We start from the raw sequence: 2,500 nt of genomic DNA, 5'->3' as shown, positions 1-2,500 counted from the left end.
GATTATATGTTAAATTTAAATAAGGGAAAGAAAAGTTGATATACACTTGTGATTGTGACGATATGGGAAAATATGAGAATTATAAGTCATGTTGTAAATATGAGATTTGAAGATACTATGGAACAACTAAAATCATTCACGGTCCTTCAAGTTTCACAGCCTATTACAAAGCACTAGGCAGAAAATAACGACAAGTCGGCATCTATTATACTATACCATCCAAATATCTAACAAAGATTGTGTCACTGTAGGGGTTAGAGAGAGAGTGAGAGAGAGAGAGAGAAGAGAGAGAGAGAGAGAGAGAGAGAGAGAGAGAGAGAGATAGATAGATAGATAGATAGATAGAGAGAGAGAGAGAGAGAGAGAGAGAGAGAGAGAGAGAGGGACGGAGGAGGGGGGGGGGGGGCAGAGATAGACAGACAAGTTGACAGATCAAGAGACACATACAGCATTGAAACACAAATGAAAAACAGCCTCTGGCGACTTGACCTCTGATAAGAAGAATCAACAGCACCGCATAAGGGAAGGTGGCAGTGACGTACACCACTTTTCCCGAGGACTTGATGCCCTTAATGAGACTGGCAGCCACCAGCATGGAGGCGAGGGCCAGGCATCCTACGAGCTCCCAGCGAATGCCGCCCATGTCCTCCCAGGAGCGCCCTTTCACGCCGAGCATGCGGTTCCTGCGGGGTATCGAAGGGGGTCCTTTCTTTTTTGTAATTTTTATCTAATCTGTCTATTCATTTATCATCAATTTTTTTTTTTTTTTTTTTTTTAAGGGGTAGAGGGGGGAATAACAATTTGTTTGCAAAGGTTTCTTTCATCTGTTTCCATAAATCAATGTATTCATTCGATATTCATTTATGAGCTTATATATCCATTGCTCGGTTCCTTGCCTGTGTTGAATATGCATGTAATTATATCTAGGAAATCAGCCTAAGAACACCGCGCCAAGTTAAAGTAGAGAAGATATGGTGAAATATTATTGTCCGTTGGCAGTTGACATGATAATGTTATTCGGGAATGTACATAACATATTCTATAAATTATATAATATTAATACTATTACTGCTGATACTGTTATAAATACTGTTATTTTTACTACTGTACTACTACTGCCATTACTACTATTGCTAACACTACGGTAATGATACTACTATATATACTCATTTTTATTAAATGAGGTAAATTTGATGACTGGCTGACTACTATGTGCCTGAATAATACCGGTATTTCGAGCCAGTGCCATCACCAACCTGAACAGCCTCTAGGCTAGTACAGTGGCAACGTGTCGGCCTCTCATCCGATGGGTCGGCGGTTCGCGCCCCGTCCAGGGTGCGAGAAGTTGCAATCTGTCGCCTGGAGATTACTGCTCTGGCTGGGCACGACGGCGGGTAAGGACTAAACTCAGTCGAGTCAGCACCAGCTGACATAAGCTCATCGAGTCGGCATTAATCGGTACAATCCAGACTCCCCTCCAAGACATAGCCAGGGCGAAGTTCAGCTTCACATATCTGGTTTATCCTTAGCTTACCAACTTGGAAATTATCACAACCACCCAGTCTCCCCATCACCAGTCACCTGTCAAGTGCATCAACAAGTCGATAATGAAACCAAATACTTTTATACCTGTAAGCGATCCCGCTCTGCTGTTGCTGCTGCTACAACTACTGCTGTTATTTTTTTCAGCTGTGAATACTGCTGTTAGTTATACTACAGACAGTTCTGCTACAACTGTCTCAAGTATTGCTACTGGTTCTGATGCTGTTTTTACCAGTTCGACTACTGCTGCCTCAACTATTGCTACTGGGTCTGTTGCTGCTGCTGCTGTTACCAGTTCTGCTACTGCTGCCACAACTATGGTTTCTAGTTGTGCTCCTACTGTAACTGCTGCCACTGCTGCTGCTGCTCGCTCTGCTACTTCCGCGATTCTGCCCCAATGGTTGCTCCTAGTTTTATTGCTTTTACTACGACTGTTGCTACTATTACTGCAACTAGTTCTGCTACAGCAGCTGCTACTTTTTCTACTTCTCTTTCTAATTGCTGCCACACCTATTGCTACTAGTTCTGCTCTTCTGTTGTTAACTGTTCTACTGCCGTTGCTCATTTTGCTACTGCTGCAACTGTTGTCACAGCTACGTTTGCTTCTAATATCGCTGTCGCTACTAATGTTGGCTTTGGTTGCCAACACTACAACCGTAGTAGCTCCTGTACTGTTCCAACTGTTGTTATGTTTTACAAGCGCTGCTGGTCCGTCTGGTGCTATTGGATTTACCGGACTGTTCTTCTCTCTGCTGTTATAAGTTTCAGCGACTACTGTTGTTGCTGCAGCAATAGTGTGTTAATACTTTTCCTGCTTCTGCCACCTGTATTATTGACCTCTGCTGCCATTACTGCTCATGTACCTGTTGGTACTTCAGCGACTGTTGCTATCACTGATACTGATATTACATCTGCTCCTACTCGACCGAGGATGAAATCTAGGAGGATTTCGAATTTA

The 2,500-nt window shown here is 43.0% G+C and overlaps 1 protein-coding gene across 1 annotated transcript in view; it reads right to left on the bottom strand.

Moving 5' to 3' along the window:
* The window catches only part of LOC125037590 (sodium- and chloride-dependent glycine transporter 2-like), a 28,169-nt gene that overhangs the window by 4,804 nt on the left and 20,865 nt on the right, over positions 1 to 2,500 (bottom strand). Inside the window, 1 exon segment of the mRNA XM_047630779.1 lies at positions 490 to 683. Within this exon segment, the coding sequence (XP_047486735.1) occupies positions 490 to 683 (194 nt within the window).

The sequence above is a fragment of the Penaeus chinensis genome, chromosome 23 (genome assembly GCF_019202785.1).
Source record: "Penaeus chinensis breed Huanghai No. 1 chromosome 23, ASM1920278v2, whole genome shotgun sequence".
Classification (NCBI taxonomy): Eukaryota; Metazoa; Arthropoda; class Malacostraca; order Decapoda; family Penaeidae; genus Penaeus; species Penaeus chinensis.
The sequence above is the reverse complement of the archived record's forward strand: the minus strand, read 5'-3'. Positions and strand labels throughout refer to the sequence as shown.